Below are 19,790 nucleotides of genomic sequence, written 5' to 3'. Positions count from 1 at the left end.
GGTTATAAGGAACTCCACTAAAATATTAATAGTCTTTTTCTCTAAGTGGTAATATTATAAAAAGTTTCTGCTTAAACCTTATAACTTCTATAAATACTATTCCTTTTTTAAGAAATGACTCTTTTTAAAGCTAAATGTATCCTAGGTATTTTCAGCAATTTCCATCACATCCACTCAACTCAATGAACCAACATATTCTTTACTACAAAAATTTCCCTTTCAGTGAGCCCTGGCTCCCTAGGTTTTACTGGTCGCCAGCTCTGCATGAGTGACTCGGGACCTACACGGGAGTCATCGTGTGATTAGGGCCCTAAAATAACTTTGTTTCTTTTAATAGTTAAAACCCAAGGAGACCGTACATAATCCAATTTTAAATGGATATGAAAGTGATAGGCAGGAGTTTGGACCACAGTGGTCAGGGAAGACCTCCAAAGAGGAGGTAAAAAACCAGGATCTATGCAGAGGAGTGGGGGAAACTGAGAGGAAGGAGATGATCACAAGCAAAATAGCAGAGGCAGGAAATCACACGCAGTGGGAGGAAAGTGCAACAGAACTGGCGGGGCCTCAGACTGTAAACTAAGGCTGAAGGGGGGCCTAGGGGTCTAATGAGCAGGTCCAGATGAGGGAACCAAATGCCCATGGGAAGAGCTTGGACTTAGCCCAGTAAACACAAGAGAGGTCCTTAAGTTTATGTGGGCTGAAGAAAGTGGTGTTTTACAAAGATTACTGTGGGAAAAGTACTGATCATAAATTGTAGATGAACATACCTGGAAAGGAAGAAACTAGCACAATTGCCTCCCAGTACTCTAGAAGGCGGTGATGAGAATCTCCCAGAGTGGCAACAGTGAGACGGGAAAGAAAAGAGTGACTGAGTGACATTGACAAGAGGGACAAGAGGGCAGTGGAATTAAAGCAGCCAGGGTTGAAGCTTGTGATGCCAGGAACACAAGCCCAAGGATGGCCTGCTGGGCGTGGACTTTGAGGTCGGTTTTTAGACACATTGGGTTTCAAAGACGATGAAATCTTTGAGTGATGATTCCCACACATGGTCTCCCTACGAGCCCCTGTGCCTGCCACAGTCTTAGTTTATACCTGTAGTTTTTACCATAATTCTCCAAAGTGGCCATAAATTACATGGGTACTTAGCCTCTGGGCAACTGAACATGGAAATACAAAGTGAGTAAAGAAGATATTAATATAGGAGTAACAGGTCTAAATATGATATTTTGGAATATAAGATTGGATGACTATACTTAGAAACAATCAAGGCAAAATGAACAAGTGCCCAAGAACTAAGTTCTGCGTGTACCCAGTATTAGGGAAAAGGAGACAACCCAGATGGTAAAACAGAAGAGCAGTGTGCCACAGAAAAGAAGGAAACATCCCTGAAAGGAGAGATGTTGACCTGGAAACAAGAGACCAGTGAGTCTGAACAATGAGGAAAGACTGACACTTGACTAGAAGGTGACTCTCAGTTTCCATCAAAAGCAGAACTTCTGTTAAGCAGTATGCACAGAGGTCAAAATGCAGATGGTTAATGAAGAAATGGCAGAGACAGGCTTAAAAGCAGTGGGTAGAGATTATTCAACTTGAGTCTGTCTTAAAACAGGGGAGGGAAAGGTCTTGGGTGTGGCCGGGGATGCATCGAAGGGCTCAAGTCCACAAGTCCACCCATAAGGGTGGAACAACAACCTAGGAAACACACGCCCATCACACGAATGAACCAACCGCTGAAGTGTGGGCAGGCCAGAAACAACCCATAAATGACACTTGGAGCAAATCTCTAAAAATGTAGGAAATTAAACCACATCTGAGCAGCCTGATGCTACTTCAGATCCAGGAAAAGAAAGAAATCAAGTTTTCAAGGAAAGCAAAATTCAAACATGCAATAAAGTCAGCATAATTAAACACAGTGTCAACTGTGAGAAGAAAATTCGATCTGCCTCTAATGCCATATGTGGATTGTATTTTGATCAGATGTCCAGCTGTAGATACATCTAAATTTTTTAATTCAATCATTTTCAACAAATGTAATGAAGAGCTTCAGATGTAAACTTCCCCTGCTCCTCTCTTCCCTTTGTGCTCCCATCCCACCTCTCAAATATTCCCACAATTCTGGCGATCAACAAATACCCTGAAATCTGTTCCACCTGCCTGCGCCTCACTACTTTTTCTCTGAATTATTCTTTCATTCAACAAATATTTACTAAGCCCCTATTATGTACAAGGTAATTGTTCTACCCACTCTGCATATAGCAGAGAACAAATTCAACAGACAAAAATCTAGCCCCCATATGCAAACTGTATAGTAAGTTAGATTATGGTAAATATTATAATGGGAAAAAATGCCAGGAGGAGGGGAAGGATGAGCCAGGCACTGGAAGATCAGGAAAGGCTGCCTGAGAAGCTGTTGTCTGAGTGATCCATGTGGGTATCTGAGGAAAGAGTGTTGCAATTAGAAGGAACAGCCAGAGAAGGCCCTAAGACAGGAGCATGACTGCCATGTTCGAAAAACAGCAAAGATGCCAGTGTGACTGGAGCAGAGGGAGTAATGGAGGGAGAGGACAGATCACATGGGAACTTGCTGTCATTGTAAGGACTTAAGGACTTCAGTCTATACTTGAGGTATAGGAAGCCATTGGGAGATATTTTTGAACACAGTGATATACGCCTTTACAAGCTCACTCTGGCTAATGCTTTGAGAACAGACTTTAGGGGTAAAAGCACAAGGAAGCCAGTTGGAATGCTGTAGAAATGGTGGCTTTAGACCAGAATGATATCAGTGGTAGGGGTGACAAGTGCCTGGGTTTTATATGTTTTCTGAAAATAGAGCCAAGAGGATTGTTGATGGATTGGATGTGGGATGTGAGAAAATGGGAGGTATAAAGATGTACTCCAAAAGTTTTGGCATGAACATCTGGTTGGAATGATCAAGTTGCCATTAAAAGCTGAGAGCATCAGCTTTTAGGTGAGCACAGAAGGGGGAGATGTAACATCTAAGAAGCTCTTTAGACATCCCAGTGGAGACATCAAGTAGACAGTGAGGCATACAAATCTGGGGTTCAGACAGGCTATCAGTTATGGACGAAACACACTGACTCTAACCAGTATCAGTCATTGCTTGGTAAACGGTTCAGTCATATGTGTGGCACTAAAAAGGTTTATGTAAATGTATTGAGCAATGAGCCTCTTCCCAAGGTTGCTGTCAGGAGATGAAATGCAAAGACAGTGCACATAGACCTGAGAACTTACTGGAACACTGCAGTGACTCTTTCCCCAGGAGTGTTTTATCACAAACCAAACACTGCAGAACCCCAGAGAATGTTCCTGGGGCAAACTGATGTCGATTCAGCTTCTCTTTATCTTTGGCATCCTTGCTTTTTGTCTTCAGATGCAGCAGCAGCAGCAGTAGGAAAGTGGGGAAAAATGAGAAAAGGAAAACGCTGTGAGCCAACTTTCTTATAGAAATCATCTGAGCAAAGTCTCTACATTTTCCATCAGAATATAAGGACTGCACACAGAGGGACACCGTAACACCTAAATGTGATATTCTGGGCTTTAGCAATATTCCATAAGAAATATGTGTAAATAAAATCTAAGGTAAGTGATTTTAAAGGGAAAGTGGAAATTATACTAACTGCTGAGAAACTAAAACATCTATATTTTATAGAAAATAAGTGAATAATTTAATTACCTTTGATTTATTCCGAGGGCTAGTCATCCTATTCATGAGGAAACTGAAAGTTCGACTCACTTTATATTTTTCAGACTCTGATTTGGCAGGTATGATGTATTTATCCCATTCTTCTTCCTGAATTCTACAAAAACAGAATCTGTTATCATGGCCTATAGGACTTAAACAGGAAGAACAGCATATACGTGTGTGTGTATGTGTGTGTGTGTGTGTGTGTATATACACATGTATGTATGTGTATATATTTTTTTCAGGTTTTAGTGGCTGTTCTAAAGAGAAAGAAAATTCATTAAAAATACACCCTATAGCATAAGTGAACAGACATGTGATTAGAGCAACAATCTCACAATGTCAACAATTATAGAACATAGGTGGTGGAAGTGGGTATACACTAGATAATTCTCTCAACTTTTCTGTATACTTGAAAATTTTCATAATAAAATATTGAGGAAACAAACCTTAGACTTATAATTTTACCCTGAAAACACTCAACTTCCTGTTTACTATGCTAGTAAGAATTCCCCAGAGCACAGAGAAGCCAAATAACCAACAATATGCAACTGGATTTTATTTGTTTTTGGAACACAGAGATAACACTCAGTAGACACATGTTTCCTCTGTTGATACGGCCTGAGAAACAGACTGACTGCCACTCGGTGCAGCCTCTCCCACTCAGCACAATCTGAGACTCTCTAGGTTGTGGAAGAGAGAGGCTGTGGATACTCCATAAAATAAGAAGCAAGGTAGAGGTAACTGTACCCAACCCATGAATACCCTGAACACTGTTTATTTTCTTCTAATCCACAATACAATTATTCTCTAGAAAAAAAATATCCAGACTATGAAAGTTACAATTCCCCCTAGAGCTTCCTCTGATAATCTTATATTTCTATTATTACTGAGGAAAGAATGAATTAAAAATCAACCTAAATATCATGTCAAACCAGGTAACACTTCTGTAGATGATTTCCATAGTGATTACTTCCTAACTAAAGTCTCTCCTACTCCCTAAAATTCTCACCTTTCCATACTGATAACTAACACATTTATCTCTGGGAAGTATTTAAAAGCAATCAAATTACTGATATATACCAAAATATATATCATTATATTTTGTGAAAATATTGCTTTCAATGACAACTTTCTAGGACTTTGATTGTTCTTATCTAATTAATGACAGGCTTAGACTAAATTATTTCCAAGACCCCTTCCACACTTTAATATGGTACATATTATAATAAAACTTTAAGTTATTTAAGCTCTATTTTAGGTTTTAGAGCTCAAACCTATTAATGCATTTAGAAAAAAAAAAAATACATGGCTTAAGAGCTGCCTCTTGACCATGTAGATCTAAAGGTATAGTCAGAACAGTGTTATGTCCTGTTACTCGAAGCCTGCACAGTAAATGAAATTGGGCTTGCTGCTTAGAGAAAACATTTTAAAAGGCAGAAGAAAAAGGAAGTGAATAGAATTAAACACACCCTATGCCAACAGAGTAGTGAAAGAATCTCAGACCCTCTTAATTTCCTTTATACTTCCATGCTACCTCTAGTCATTTTTACCTAGGATAACTGACTGGTTAATATAATCCGAAATTTCCCATAACCTCTGGTGTCTTACGCATCCTAATTTGCAAAATTTGTGCCATAATATTCAACAGGCTCACTTTCAGAATTGGGGGAAAAAATACATTTGAGAGTTTGAAAAGACTCCTCTCTTGGAAGGCCTTTTGTGACCCCACCAAATGCTATCCAATGTCTAAGAGAAGAGAAGAGTGATGAGGAGACCTAATATCAGAATTAAAGAATGGTTAGGTCATTGTGGATTTTGAGGTCAAGAAGCCCCTTTTGTACTTCCCAGCAGGAACACAACTAAACTATTGCAAATAAAAGAAAATTAATTATTGGTTACCCAACTCTACTCCCAACTCCCCTGCTACAGAAGACTATATCAAAAACGACAGCTTCCACATTGATTAAAAACTTATAAGTGCACAATTTATCATATATCCTTTATACTTCTACAACATGACACTTTAACTTTTTTTTTTTTTTTTTTTTTGAGATGGAGTTTTGCTCTCGTTGCCTAGGCTGGAGTGCAATGGCGTGATCTTGGCTCACTGCAACCTCAGGCTCCCAGGTTCAAGTGATTCACCTGCCTCAGCCTCCTGAGTAGCTGGAATTACAGGCACCCACCACCACGCCTAGCTGATTTTCGTATTTTTAGTAGAGATGGGGTTTTGCCATGTTGGCCAGGCTGGTCTGGAACTCCTGACCTCTGGTGATCTGCCCACCTGGGCCTCCCAAAGTGCTGGGATTACAAACGTGAGCCACCGTACCCAGCCGATACTTCAACTTTTTAAGCTGAGGTTGATAAGACCTGAGAGATAACAGTGTAAACATAAAAATGCTTTTTTAAAAATATTATTAATTATGAAATATGAAAATTTAAACCATCACCCAACCTGGTAGAAATGTGAATATCATCGTCATAATCCACTATCCGATTATGAAGATGGATAATACTGTATAACCTCTGGGCAAATGTAGAAGATTGGTTGCTTCATTTCATATCTAATTTAATTATGTGATATTTACCTATATTAAAATCAGGCACTTTAGAAAATAATTGAGAAGAGAAAACCCTCAAATAATTTCATAATAGAATTTAAATAGCTTTTACATTTGTAAGAATCTGGAAAGATTAAGTTATTTTTCACATCCCAGAACAAGAATGTCTAATCTCTATTATTAGTTTGATGACCGATAGTATCACTCACAATAAAGTTTTACAAACCCTTCTCAGAGCCTTTAATGGTATTGCCTTTTCAATAGGTAAAATAGACATTTAAAACATATTAAGAATATGGATTCTTAATATTTTAACCCTTAATCTATTTAAAGAATTGGCATCTAAAGTGTTTTTTTGTTGTTGTTGTTTTTGGGTTTTTTGTTTTTGTTTTTGTTTTTGTTTGAGATGGAGTCTGGCTCTGTCGCCCAGACTAGGATGCCGTGGCACGATCTCGGCCCATTGCAACCTCCGCCTTCCAGGTTCAAGCCATTCTCCTGCCTCAGCCTCCTGAGTAGCTGGGATTGCAGGCGCCCGCCACCACACCTGGCTAATTTTTGTATTTTTTAGTAGAAACAGGGTTTCCTCATGTTGACTAGGCTGGTCTCAAATTCCTGACCTCAGATGATCCGCCCGCCTCTGCCTCCCAAAATACTGGGATTACAGGCATGAGCCACCGCACCCAGCCTAAACGGCTGAAAGAAGTTCCTGCTATGCAGATTGAAAATTGACACAGTGGAACTTCTGTTAACACTCAGATCCTCAGATGTGAAGAAAGAGGAGGAGAAGGAGGAAATATACACAATATATTTAAGACAGATGGTGGCAGTAAAATAATCAAGTCATGCCTATAATTTTTAAGAAATTAGAATAGAGTGCTGAAATGAGCCTGCAAGGTATAGAGTGAGCTCATTTTTTACATGGATGTCCCCTTTTCTAGAAACTAAGCGATTAATACAAATAAGAGAATATCAAAGAAGGCATCATCTCAGGTAAATACCTATAACATGACCAAAGCAAAGCATTAGGTATGGCTTGGGATCTTATTGGCATATCCAACAAGATAAGATAGCAGGAATAGAGTGGGTGAGATGAAAGATCTACTCTACTAGACACACCAAGGAATATGACTGAGAGAGTAAGATGCTTTCAGGATGTGGACCAAGAAAGATTAAAGAATAGAAAGAAATAGAAAACAAAAACAAGAGTGACAGAGAACGAAGAACCAGATAAAAAGAAACTTCACAAAGATGCCATCGAAGTGAAAATATTTTATAGGCTACTATTTAGCCAAGTATAACGTTGGCTCCTTCAGTCTTAAATCTCTCTCCTAATGACAAATGAATATTTTTTATATTTTTAATTTAAAAAATTCTTGATAACAATCCATTATTTCTCCAGTTGTTAAAAAGATGACTGTTAATCAAAATGATGACCAAGATGAAGATCAAATTCCAGAATGAGGAAGTAAATTGCTTAAATGAGGTAATAAATGTAAACTGCTTAAAACAGTACAAGGCACATACAAATGTTCAATAATTGTCAGTAATTACTGCTTTTGATATCATCATCCTCATTGCCATTGTCACGAAGTCAACTTCATCATCATCCTATCTTTCAAGGGCATTCTTAATCTTCCTGTTTGTATCATTTGAAAGTTTCTATTCTGGTTTCAAAAAAAAAAATAGAAATGATCCAAAGGAGGCTTTTTCTTATTAATACTTAGATTCCAAGATTTAAAACAAAACACCCCATCTTGATCCGTATACCAAAACGTTTCAAAGTTTTAGCATTAATCTCAAACAAAATTAAACCATTTCACTCTTTTCAGATGGTCTCTTAAAGTCAAACATGCGTGCCATTCTGGCACTTGTTTTGCATATAACCCTGGGGCTATTTCACAGTGTGACTCATGGGCAGTTAGTTATTCAACACCAACAGAAACCAACAATCATGCTTGCACAGTGGTCTGCTTCCCAAGCTATACTCCAACAACAGTTTTACCTTCTAGGAGAAAGAGAAGCTTAGGTTAAATCTGCATCTCAACCAGGAAACTGATCATGCTTAAAAGTCTTCTGCATTGTTTATTCTTTGTTTCCAGCTGAAGGGCTACTAGGCAAAAATCCATAGAGAGACAGAAGGGATGTTTAGGCACTTTCTATCATTGACCACCCAGGGTTCTGTTACTAAAGTAAGTCCCCTTGTCACCGTGGAACAGAGCTGGAGAAAACATGTTGCCTTTCTAAAACAGGTAGTCCTCACACTGCTCCCCTTGAGGGTGTTTGGCTTTGAAGATACCCAAACAGAACATGCTGTCCCCAATCCTGAGGCCTGCACAGCCAAGGACTGAAAGGGGAGGGCTGGCAGATCTATCCTGATACAGATCCCAGAGGGAGCAAAGGATCTTAGGCAGGCTTGTTACATGGAAACCTCTCATGAACTAGTGAACAGATAGCAAAAATGATGTGTGGACATTTCCAAAGAAGGATCATGCAGTTCCTCAGGAAAACTGGAATACTTAAAGTACCTTTTTTCTCTTGGTGGCTCCGGTAAGCTGTAAGCTCTTTGCTCTACAAGACACAGAACAATAAAATGAAAACGAAGGCAGACAAACTGGCAGTCATATGTTAGTCTGAAATGCATACTCAACCATATTGTATCATTATACACACCACCAGCTAGAAAATAATGAGAAAATGAGTAATCTTATATAAGTAAGGCATTGCTCTGGATTTTATCACTTTCCGTAATTTAAAGAGGGTAGGGAGAAGGCCAAAATATGCCAACATTTAATGACTTTATGAACGAAGTTAGCATCAGCAAGGGACAGCAAACATTTTCAGAAGTGCAGAAAATTAGTTCTATCTTTTTGGATACTTTTCACTAGAGTCATCCCTATTCTTCATAACACTAATCCCCTAACATACAGAACCAATAAATAACTGCTTTTAAACAAAGCTCAAATGAAGTCTTGAAGGACAGCATAAGAAGAGTTAATTTTCATATAGCTGCAATGTCCTCATAAAATCCTAGCAGCAGAGAATTCAGAGATGTGCTCTGTGGCTCATGGGAAAGGGAGGACCATTTTTTTCATTGGACTTGTGGAGGGGGGCAGAAGGGGAGGTTCATGCAAGCAGCTTGGAGCCATCTTGTTTCCAGAGTTGAAGTACTCACTACAGGGATGGAGTAGAGACACTGATTTAGACAGTGAGAGAGCCTGAAGGAGGGGGCAGTCACTGTGGAGCACACCATCTACAGAGCAGGGACAAATCCTTCACTCTCACAATCCAAAACAGTGAAGAGGCATAACTAGGTTGCAAAGGGAAATGATACATAAGGAGGAAAACAAATACATATCTCCTGAAATGGGTAATATCAAATGTTGCACCTAATACTATCTTGTATGTAATAGGAAATCTACTTTGAAGAATTTGAAGCCTTTATTTTATGGCCATCATCAAGTGTTCCTCAAATTAAGTCATAGGCATAAATCACTATTCTTATGGTAAATAGGCTGAAGTACCAACAGAATAAGCCACCAACTGTTCAAAATCCAATTAAATTCCATCCATCAGCTCACAACGTTTTCAAAAGTATGTTTACGTCATTTCTCAAATTCTTAAATGCAGAACCCCTTTGTCCCCCTTGGTGAGACTGTAGTTATCATTTTAATATTGGCAAGGTTCCTTTCTGCCTAAAACTACAATAGACCAAAGGGAATTATAAAACTAGATTTTGTTTTATGTATACAAACATCAAAAATAAAGTTGCCATCATTGTACTCTTGGCTCAAAAAAAAAAAGACACATGAGAAATTACAGTAAGTAACTCTTTGGAAGTGACAAGGAAGACAGAACATCACAAATAATAATAAAAAGGACTGAAAGCATCCTAGGGTTGTATGTCTGCATTACAGCTCTCATATGGGAGCTTCCCTCTGGGACATAAGGAGACTTGGACTCTGTTCAAATAGACCTGAAATTTTTTAGGACTATTAAAAACTCATCAAGAAAGGATTTATGGCAACACAAACCTCAATTTACTTTTGATTAATCCAAGCAGACTAAACAATGAAACATTAGAATATATCTTTGCATTAGGCAAGCTTTCACGTTTGTGCTTTGATTACGTAAACACAGATAAAATTATTCCTTCTTCATTAGTAGTTAATTTATTTTTCATAGTCCTATGGTATTGACTGACCTAAATGGTAAATGGTATCAATCCAAATGTTTGCAGCCATATAAGTCTATCCACTGGAATTTTCATATATTTAGTGAGTAGCCTCCACCTAAATTGCCTGGTTCTAACTGTTACCTTCTGGATAGTATCAAATTTCATTCAAGTAGACTTGTCTTTAAATATACCGTCTAAAGATAAGGTTTCGTTTACTGAAAACCAAAGCAGTTGATATCAGCTTTTTATTCTAACTCATATGCAAAGGTTTCAGGCTTGCATGTAAGGTAAAGACACCCTTCCTTGATCATTAAAGAATAAGTAAATTAGGGCTATTTTGCCTTCTGAACAATAACTTTCCTCTTAATTGTGTGGTCAATAATTTCAAACTCTAGAGATATCTGACTTCATAGATCAAAGACCACAGATCTAAAGGCAATGCCATAATTTGAAGCACAGAAAGCTTAAACATGTTTTCCAAATAGTAACAATGTGAGGTTAATTCATCAGCTGGGACTATCAGTGAAAAGGTGTCAAGCCACTATTAAAAATATACCAACCTAAACTAAGGCTGGGGAGACCTGGAGACCTAGAAAGAACCCATGAAGTAAAAAACAAAAATCCAGAACAAATTCAATCCATCTTCTTTACCCTGTCCTCTCAAGGCAGTTGTATCCTTTCTTTCTCTTGTAACTTTTCTTCATCTCCCCATTCCAAAAATAAAAACTGACATGTATTATCAGTCTTGCTCTCTTCTCTTCTAACAGCACATCCCAGAAAAAGGAAAACGGTAGCATTTCTTTTGTGTTTTATCTATCTTTTTCTCATATTCACTCAACAAATATTTATTGAACATCTGGCATATATGTCATTATTCTAGGATAGCAGTTTCAAGCACCAAGATTATGTTTTCAGTATTGTTCTGCATGGCATAAAAATGCAAAATAACAATTTAATAAGCAAGAATAAGAAAAAAGAGAAGGAATAAAATAAATCCTATTTTAAATATTTTATCTTGAGAAAATATTTGAGTAGTACTTAAGAGTACTTAAGTTCATCTCTTGCTTTCTGAATCTTTTAAGTCCCTTAAGGATAACAGACAATAAAGATATTCTCTAAGACATTGACAAAAATTTCATTATAATGCTATGTATTATGCATTGGCATGAATACTTTCAAATATGCTTTTTAATATAATTATTACATATTAATTACAGAAAGTATGAAATAATTACATTTCAAAATGGGGGCAGGTGAAAATGGGAGGAGTGGCTTAGAGAGGATACAAGGGGAGCTTTAAGTTGTACATAATTTTTCCATTTATAGATCTGAATTCATGTGAAAATTCAAGATGCATATTTATGATTTGCACTCCTTTTTGTATGTATCCTATATTTCAATTAAAAGTTTATTGCCTAAAAGTTATATTTCTAATTGCCTACATTGCCTATCTCAACCAAAAAAAGTTGAGATATATTTAATCATGTTACAAATATGTTATTTCAACTCTCCAAAGTCCCTTTCTAAAAAAAGAAAGAAGAAAATCCATTCTGCAACACTCTGACTCTGAGGAGTTGGATTATGTTAGCAACGTATATATGAGACAAAAGTAATTTTTATAATTTACTCAAATAAAATCCTCTAAGGCCCTCATAATAATATAACCGGAATCAATTCTAATTTACACTATCCTTGAGGAAAACATTTTATTCAAAGAATAAAGCAACAGAGAGGTGTGCATGTAGTTGTAACTTCATCAAAATCAAATCCGATCAAAATCAAATTTGGCTGTTATCCAATAAGAAAAGAATTTTGTCAGGCTTAGAAAAACCAGTTATGAAAACAGAACTGAAAATTCTGGTCTGCTGTTCTTGAATATTTTATGTACTTACACTAACTGAAAAATCTGTTCTGGAACAGAGTGTTTTCAAAGGCAAATGTTAAGTGATGCTTACCTTCAGTTGAACTGCACACTGTTAATTCACGCACCAAACGAGTTTTTCCTAAAGAAATCTTGGGTGATGAGCAAGAATAAGAACGTGAGCGAACTCCAGAAAGCAGTGATTCCTAAAAGAGATTAGAATATAGTTTTTAAAAATTTACACATGAGATCTGAAAATATATATTCACCACCTCAAATGTTACTAAATTAGCACCTTCGAAAAGAGATTCAACCTGAACATTTCCGATATGATCTCATTATGTGTTTCTGTTTTCCTCTCACAATTTTTAAAATGTTATTGCCATTTTAATACTTCAGCAACCTTAAGTTTAGGGAATAGTTCCTGTATATACTATAGAATGCAACTATGATATCCTAGCCAACTTGGCTAAAAATGAAAATTTAAGACAAATGACTTTTTCTTTGTATATTCAACAATGAATTTATTATTTTTACCTGAGATGTCAGTTATTTTGTTATTTTACTGTAGCCCTCAACAGAATTCTATATTAACTGAGATTTCTATATTTAAGGATTACTAGAGGATAGTGGAACAGCCACTTACAATTATAGGAGATTTTTAGACTTCCAAACCATGATTTAAATTTATAATGTTAGCTGCAAAGTTTAGGGAAAAATATATCCAGTTAAGATATAAATCCTTCCAATCTGTACTCAATTTTTGATAGACCTTCCATCTAGCACTTTCTGGGGTGGATGTTTGGATATCACTAATTTATACATCCTTAATATTACTACTTTAAAATGACCTGCTGGTTTTGTTCCTGTTGTCCCAATTACTTATTATTCCTATTATTATATTGGCAACATAGATGAAAATACAAGATGGCAAGATCATTAAAACATAGTTTTCTTAAATGTTACAGAAAATTTAAGTGAATATGCAATAGAACTCCATTGAAGCCATTTATAGTACCCAACTTCTATCCTATAAAGGCCTTAGGATTGATGCTGCCCATGCATTTTTAAGATATCACTTAAGGTTAAGGCTAAAAGAAAATAATGCAAAACTCTTTACTAAAATTAAACCATCAGAAACTGACCTTCACGAGCACTGATCTCTTTTGTTTCCTCTAAGGAAAAACACATGGATACCCTAACTTCATTAGTTTAGTTAAGGAGCCTGGAGGAAAGTTGAAAAATGGAAGCCTAACCTTGCTTCAAAGGGCCCTTGGGCTTTGGCTCTTATCTTACTAGGGAGCACCTACTGGGCCTAGATGTCAAGAAGGCCAACCCAAGTTGTCCTATAACCCTAAACAGTGAGCTGGCCACTAAGGGCCCTCTTCAAGGGCCCTCTTCAAAGTCACGTATACATGGTAACCATTTGTCATGACAATGGAACTTTGAAAATTGTCCAAAACTTTGGCAAAAAGTTATACTGGGTAATTACAGAGGCAAGGCAGATATATTTATGGTTCAGATTCTTCCTAAAAATGAGCAACATGAAACTGTTTCAAAAGACTGGATTCTTTTTCATCCAAGTAATGATGAACTTTTCACAATTCCACTCAACATGCAAAACTAAGAAGTATCTACATAACAACCATACAAATTCCTCATTATCCAGAAATATCACATGACCTTCAGATGCAAAAGATTATGGCAGCTCTACAGGTCTTAGAGCAGAGGGTAGAGGATGCATGATCTGTGCTCAAAAGACCCAGAATTGAGTTCTGAGTCTATCACCAAGCTGGTGATACAAAGCTGGACAGAACTCTAACCTTTCCAAAATCTCATCTACTCAAAAAATAAAATTAAATAAAAGCACTACTTATGTAATAGGTGAGTTATGAGGCAATTATATATTTTGTACATACATAAAACATATTTTGTATATTGTAGGGCATGCTACAAAAATAAGGTATTATCATAACAACCATATGTTAGAAAGAGAAGTTTTGCCATAGCACACATTGTTTTACAGTAATAAGTAAACTTAAGAAGAAAACAAGTAGAAAATAACAAATCAAATAGGAAAAAAAAATATGTTCAAATGCAAAAGGGCTTTCTTACATTCAGAGGAATGTATTTAGTTTTTTAATAAATAAATAAGTAAATAAATAACAAAAAAACAAGCACACCTAAATGAAACTCCAATGTGAAATAGCCAACAAGATAAAACCTGGCTCCTATGGAAAAGTTGACAAAATTTGTGATGTTCCGGATTAGTTCAAGCAGCCAGAAATGCTCAATAAATATCACTTCTACCTTATTAACATCATTTACCTCATCATCAGGGCCACACAATTATTTATGTAAGCAAAACAAGTTTGATCACTTAAACTCATTTAATACTATTAGTTTTTCTCCCTTTGCTTAAGAGATGATGGGAGAAATCATTGTAAAATGATAAAATTTTCCAAGTATGTGAAAGAAAGATGGTATGTACTCATGGTGAATTAATGAAAATATAAATCAGCCATTTTGAGTAAAGATTATAAAAATTAAAACAGAGTGGGAAAGATTAAAAAGACAGACTCAATCAGATATCACATGGGTCTCAAAAAAAATAGTTCATATGTATGAATAAAATATAATATGTCTTTCAGATACAGATGGGTAAATGTAGACAACATATTCTCCACACTTGCAATATACCAAATTAATACCATTAAGAATACCTTCGACTGTAGATTACTTGATAGAGGAAGTGATTCAGCCCTGGAGATATTAAAATCCGGTTCAGTGTTAGTCTCAAAAGAGTCCAATTCATCCCCACTAGGAATCCCAGTTCTTGAGGAGCTCTGAGACCCTGGAGTGTAACAGATGTGCGATGACTCAGAATGCCCTTCCCCTTCACTGTCCGCGTCCAAGGCATCAAGGCTAGAACTAAAGCACAAAGCCAGCAAGTAAGTAAAGAAGCAAGGAAGGACACAGAGCCTCATTGGTTTCTACTTCTCTGAATTCAGATTCTTTCACTGGGGCGGGGGGGTGCAATAGGTATTCATTTAATTTCTAACTAGTATTTAATTAGCCTTTTTCTCCTCCCTCCAAATCTCTTTTTAAACAAAATTTTATGTTACCCCAAATGAACATTCCTATGTAGCAAAAGCCATTTCTTTCTTTCATTTTCTTTTTCTTTTTTTGGAGACAGTTTTGTTCTTGTTGCCCAGGCTGGAGTGCAGTGACACGATTTTGGTTCACTACAACCTCCGTCTCCCAGGCTCAAACAATCTTCCCACCTCAGCCTTCAGAGTAGCTGGGACTACAGGCGTGTGCCACCACGCCCGGCTAATTTTTGTGATTTTTGCGTTTTTTGCCATGTTGCCCAGGCTGGTCTCAAACTCCTGGGCTCAATGGATCCACCCACCTCAGTCTCCCAAAGTGCTGGGATTGCTGGAGTGAGCCGCCATGACTGGGGCAAAAGACATTTCAAATGCCTGAAGAAACAAAAGCTGGTTTGAGTTAGTACTAACCTCACCACTTCTGTTTTGTAAATATAATTATTGATATCGCAAGTCCCAAATGGTAACCCATCAAATATTTTAAATGCTGGTGGAAACAGAGCCACTGGGCTGTTTGCAGGGAAGCTTCTGGGGGGATTTGCATGTGACTAAGCTGCGGAAATGTCATTCTCTGCCTGTCCCTCAGCTGGGAAGCTCGGGAGGGCAGAGGCACACCAAGGAGAGATGTGTGAAGGTCCCAACCATCCGCCCCAGGGCCATGTCAAGACACAGTTCAGAAGTGAGTCATGCAATGTCCCAAACATGTCATACTAAATGATCATTTTTAGAGGTTAAAAAAAGATGATTCCAAGGCTGGGCGCGGTGGCTCACGCCTGTAATCCCAACACTTTGGGAGGCCGAGGTGGGCGGATCATGAGGTCAGAGATCGAGACCATCCTGGCTAACATGGTGAAACCACATCTCTACTAAAAATACAAAAAATTAGCCAGCTGTTGTGGCAGGCACCTGTAATCCCAGCTACTTGGGATGCTGAGGCAGGAGAATGGCGTGAACCCAGGAGGCAGAACTTGCAGTGAGCCAAGATCACGCCACTGCACTCCAGCCTGGGTGACAGAGCAAGACTCCATCTCAAAAAAAAAAAAAAAAAAAAATGATTCCTTTGAAAACTCTACCTTAGAACCAGGTAGTAATTCTGCTTGACAACAACTTTTTTCCTCATTTAACTTTAATAAACCATGAAGTTAAAAGGAAAGAATTTGACCTCCTACATCCCAGGTCTATTCCATAACATTACGTTTTAAACAATTCAAACTTGGAGGCCAACAGCTTTCCTGGGTGCATGTTAATGCACGAAGCATTTCAAATGTGTGTTTTGTGGTTTTTTTTTTTTTTTTTTGGTTGTTACAGTTCTGGAGTTATAATTTTAATAACAAAACAATGAAACTGTCTTGATTTTGAAATACAAGAACCAGAAAATGAAACTTTGAATTAACCTGTTTAGGTTATTTTTTAAAAAAAACCATAGGCTATTTAATGGACACAGTAAGTTAACTGAATACATGGTATGAGTCCTGGTCTTACTCTACTATGCCTCTAATGCAAATACAGAGCAGTTTCTAACCCTTGAACCCTTTCACAGGCACTACTGGGTACCAGAAAACCCAGCAGTGAGAAGAAGCCCTGGCTGGCACCACCAAGGATTTCCAAAGTGGGGTTTTCTCCTTTGGGAACTCATTGAGGGCCAAGGTGAAGGCCTAGGCATTGAGAAGAAAAGCACACATTGGAAGTGGACTTCACACTTTACCTCAATTAAACATCCAAATATCATGGAGTCTATTCAACTGTTTCTCATAAAACACTGAAACTTCATGTTAAGAATATCTTCCTGGTAAATGCTGTTGCTTTAAATGCTCCAGTAAATGTATTATGTTGGTGCAAAAGTAATTGTGGTTTCTGCACTAATCTAATAATTACAGGTATTTCAAGTTGCTACGTGGTTTCCTAGTACAACAATCTGAGACGGAAGGAGGCTTCAAGCGGGTTGAAGCTTGCCGACGTCTTGTACCTCAGCACTTGTCTTTCAACTTGTGATCTCTGTACTAGTGGAAAATAGTTCTTCAAATGATTGGCAGCCCGCAATAATATCCAATTTTAACACAAGCCTTTCCAGTTACAGACAGCATTTCATCATCACTATGAATACATCCTAGAAGTATCAGTATTTTATTTTGCATACTATAAAACATTGTTTCTATTCATTCAAATGGGGCTACTACTTTTATTTGTTAAGCTATTAACCTAAGATATTGGTGGCACAGGCAATATTCTTCAGGATAACCTCTAGGTTGTTTTACGATATTTTTTTCTAATTCCCAGTAGTGGGATAAGAAATCAATTCATTAGGTTGTAACTAGAGTTTTTACAAAAATAATATAGAATAGAAAATATCAGAATATGTTGCACATATCATTTTATAAGACTTCACTTAAATTTTATGGGAGATAGGGGACGTTCATGGTGTGACATGCACTTCTTGCTCTGTAGTTTTTAAAAAGGTTTGAAAAATACAAGCTTTAGAATGAAACAAACACTTGTCTACTGCTTCATTTTTTGCTGTATAGTATTTTTAAATTAATGTTTTATTACTTATCTTTCCTTTGTGGCTTCTCAAAACAGTTATTACATTTAAATAATATAACATAATGGTTATATAGTATACATATTTTAGTTTCACCAAAATATTCTTTTAAACCCTAGTAAACTTAGGACTCAGGTCCCAGTCAGCTATGTCCTTATATTAACTCCAGTTTTTACTGTGTGCCCCCAAATTTCTCCTTCATTAGAAGTTTCCAGCCTCTAGGGCTATTATCTGCTTATTAACAAATTAAGTGCATTTCACTTTGAGTTTGTTATCAACTGTGCTTCCTACCACAACATCCACTGAAGGAAGGGACCCACAGCCACCCTAGGGCTTTCCAGGGATTGCGACTTCTCTCCCTTCATTCCTACATTTTTCAGAGGAGAGGGAGGGCAAAGGAGATGAAGTCAGCTCATGGAACCAGCCAGAAAGCTTTTCTGTAGAATGGCTTCTCCTTCCTCTCCTAGCTTCCTCCCTTTCCCCTGAGCAGTGACATCTTCACAGAGGCTTCTAATTACCTGTACTCAGAACAGATATTTTGTCTAAATTATATTCTACAGAGGAAAAAGTCTATCTGTAGCAGTGAAATGTTTAAACTTTCCAAGACAAGACCATGATCAGAAAGTATAATTTAGATACTCTGCAAGTATCTGCATAAGTATCAATAAAACAGAGAGACTATTTGTGTCTTTTCCATGCTATATTCCTAGAGGACTTCTTCTAAAGAACTTATGTATCTCTTGAGATCTGGGGGCTCACAAACCTGACAGATTTTTTTTTTTTTTTTAAAGACAGTCTCGCTCCGTCCCCCAGGCTGGAGTGCAGTAGTGCCACCTCTGCTCACTGAAATCTCCGCCTCCCGGGTTCAGGCAATTAGCCTGCCTCAGCCCCTCCCCTGAGTAGATGGGATTACAGATGTGTGCCACCATGCCTAGCTAATTTTTGTATTTTTAGTAGAGAGGGAGTTTCACCATGTTGGCTGCCTAGGCTGGTCTTGAACTCCTGACCTCAGGTGATCCACCTACCTCGGCCTCCCAAAGTGCTGGGATTGCAGGTGTGAGCCACCATACCTGGCCACTTGACAGATCTTAAAGAGCCACTAGAATGCATTTATCACACATAGCTCAATTTATTTTTGCAAAACTGTACAGAATCTTGTGTGGACTGGCAGTTGCTTGTCCCAAGCAGACGTGTGGACAGTTCAAATTAGCCTATCACTTCAAATTATAGTAGTGACTACCCAGCATCTACAAAACCATAATTCACAAAGTATAAATCTAAAGCAAATCTTTTATTATTTACACATCACACATAACCCTTGGTACCAATATGTGCTAAAGTTTTACAACCTCAAATTGCATATTGTGCTGTATCTCAGTGATGGACACCTACTGATTGCTGGTTCCTCTACCTTTCTCTCCCCTCTATATTAACTCTCTGCTGAATACTCATTCACCTATGTGCGTGTTCATTCACAGAGAAATATTTATATACATAGTCACATGTGTGTGTATTTTATGTTCACTTTGATTCATTTTATATGTGAAAATGAACATATAATCACATGGGTAGGATACGGTGAAAAAAAAAGCTACTCCCTAAGGAAAGTGTGATCAACAGGATAAAATGAAATTAGTGGAAATTGGCCTGTTCTCTAAAGAAAATAGACAATCAGATAGACAGATACAGATATACAGATATGGACACACATGTGTGCACACACACTAATATATGTAATCATATCAGATGCAATGAAACTATCATTTTAATGAGTTTTTATATATGCAAGAAAATATAAGGTAAGTGAAAGTAAAATAAAGATAAATTTTATGTTAAAATATAAAA

At 37.3% G+C, this 19,790-nt stretch overlaps 1 protein-coding gene across 8 annotated transcripts in view; it reads right to left on the bottom strand.

The window, feature by feature from the left end:
* ARHGEF28 (Rho guanine nucleotide exchange factor 28) overlaps positions 1–19,790 on the bottom strand; it is a 316,787-nt gene that overhangs the window by 73,955 nt on the left and 223,042 nt on the right. For all 8 annotated transcript variants that reach the window (XM_063723960.1, XM_054555205.2, XM_024246795.3 and 5 more), the window contains 5 exon segments: positions 15,023–15,230; positions 12,394–12,505; positions 8,790–8,832; positions 3,695–3,818; positions 3,253–3,385 (listed from right to left, as the gene is read on the bottom strand). In XM_063723960.1, coding sequence (XP_063580030.1) covers positions 3,253–3,385; positions 3,695–3,818; positions 8,790–8,832; positions 12,394–12,505; positions 15,023–15,230 — 620 coding nt within the window.

The sequence above is a fragment of the Pongo abelii genome, chromosome 4 (genome assembly GCF_028885655.2).
Source record: "Pongo abelii isolate AG06213 chromosome 4, NHGRI_mPonAbe1-v2.0_pri, whole genome shotgun sequence".
Lineage (NCBI taxonomy): Eukaryota > Metazoa > Chordata > Mammalia > Primates > Hominidae > Pongo > Pongo abelii.
Note: the sequence above shows the minus strand (reverse complement) of the source record. Positions and strands in the feature narration are given on the sequence as shown.